The following is a 950-nucleotide window of genomic DNA, read 5'->3' on the forward strand; positions in this document are numbered from 1 at the left end:
GCTGAGGGACAGCAATGCCCAGTGCCACAGGTCCCCAGCGCTGAGGGACAGCAATGCCCAGTGCCACAGGTCCCCAGTGCTGAGTGTGGCAATCCCCAGTGCCACAGGTCCCCAGCGCTGAGGGTGGCAATCCCCAGTGCCACAGGTCCCCAGTGCTGAGGGACAGCAATGCCCAGTGCCACAGGTCCCCAGCACTGAGGGACAGCAATCCCCAGTGCCACAGGTCCCCAGCACTGAGGGACAGCAATCCCCAGTGCCACAGGTCCCCAGCGCTGTGGGACCAGGATCCCCAGCACAGCAGGTCCCCAGCCCTGCGGTGGCACGTCCCCTCAGCGTCCCTGCAGTGTCCCCTGCGGTCACTCACCGCCACCAGGGCTTCACCCACGCTGGTCAGGACGTCGGGGCGCAGGGAGTGGATGAGCAGCTTCTGCTCGGTGAGGACGGCCACCAGCAGTGCCACAGCATTGTCAGGGCCCAGGTTCTGCAGCAGCGTCAGGAAACTGGCCCCGCTGAGGGTGGGGACATCACCTGGTCACCCACGGCCCCCTCCCCACCTGTGCCCCCCAAACCAGCACCCCCCAGTCCTACCTGAGGGGCAGCGGGGAGGACACGGGGCGGCACAGCAGCAGGCTGTCATACGGGGACATCTGCAGGGACACACGGACGTGGTGGTGGGGGACATGGGGACATGCTGAGCTGGGATGGGATGGATGGATAGGGTGGGATGGGATGGGGTGGGATGGGAAGGGATGGGATGGGATGGGAAGGGATGGGAACAATGGAATGGGATGGGGTGGGATGGAATGGATTGGGAAGGGAACAATGGGATGTGATGGGATGGGATGGGAACAATGGGATGGGATGGGATGGGATGGGATGGGAAGGGAACAATGGGATGTGATGGGATGGGATGGGAACAATGGGATGGGATGGGATGGGATGGGATGGGA

At 64.1% G+C, this 950-nt stretch overlaps 1 protein-coding gene across 1 annotated transcript in view; it reads right to left on the bottom strand.

Moving 5' to 3' along the window:
• DENND4B (DENN domain containing 4B) overlaps positions 1-950 on the bottom strand; it is a 43,896-nt gene that overhangs the window by 22,889 nt on the left and 20,057 nt on the right. Inside the window, 2 exon segments of the mRNA XM_031064831.1 lie at positions 361-509; positions 589-647. Coding sequence (XP_030920691.1) covers positions 361-509; positions 589-647 — 208 coding nt within the window.

The sequence above is a fragment of the Geospiza fortis genome, unplaced genomic scaffold (assembly GCF_000277835.1).
Source record: "Geospiza fortis unplaced genomic scaffold, GeoFor_1.0 scaffold375, whole genome shotgun sequence".
NCBI classification, from domain to species: domain Eukaryota; kingdom Metazoa; phylum Chordata; class Aves; order Passeriformes; family Thraupidae; genus Geospiza; species Geospiza fortis.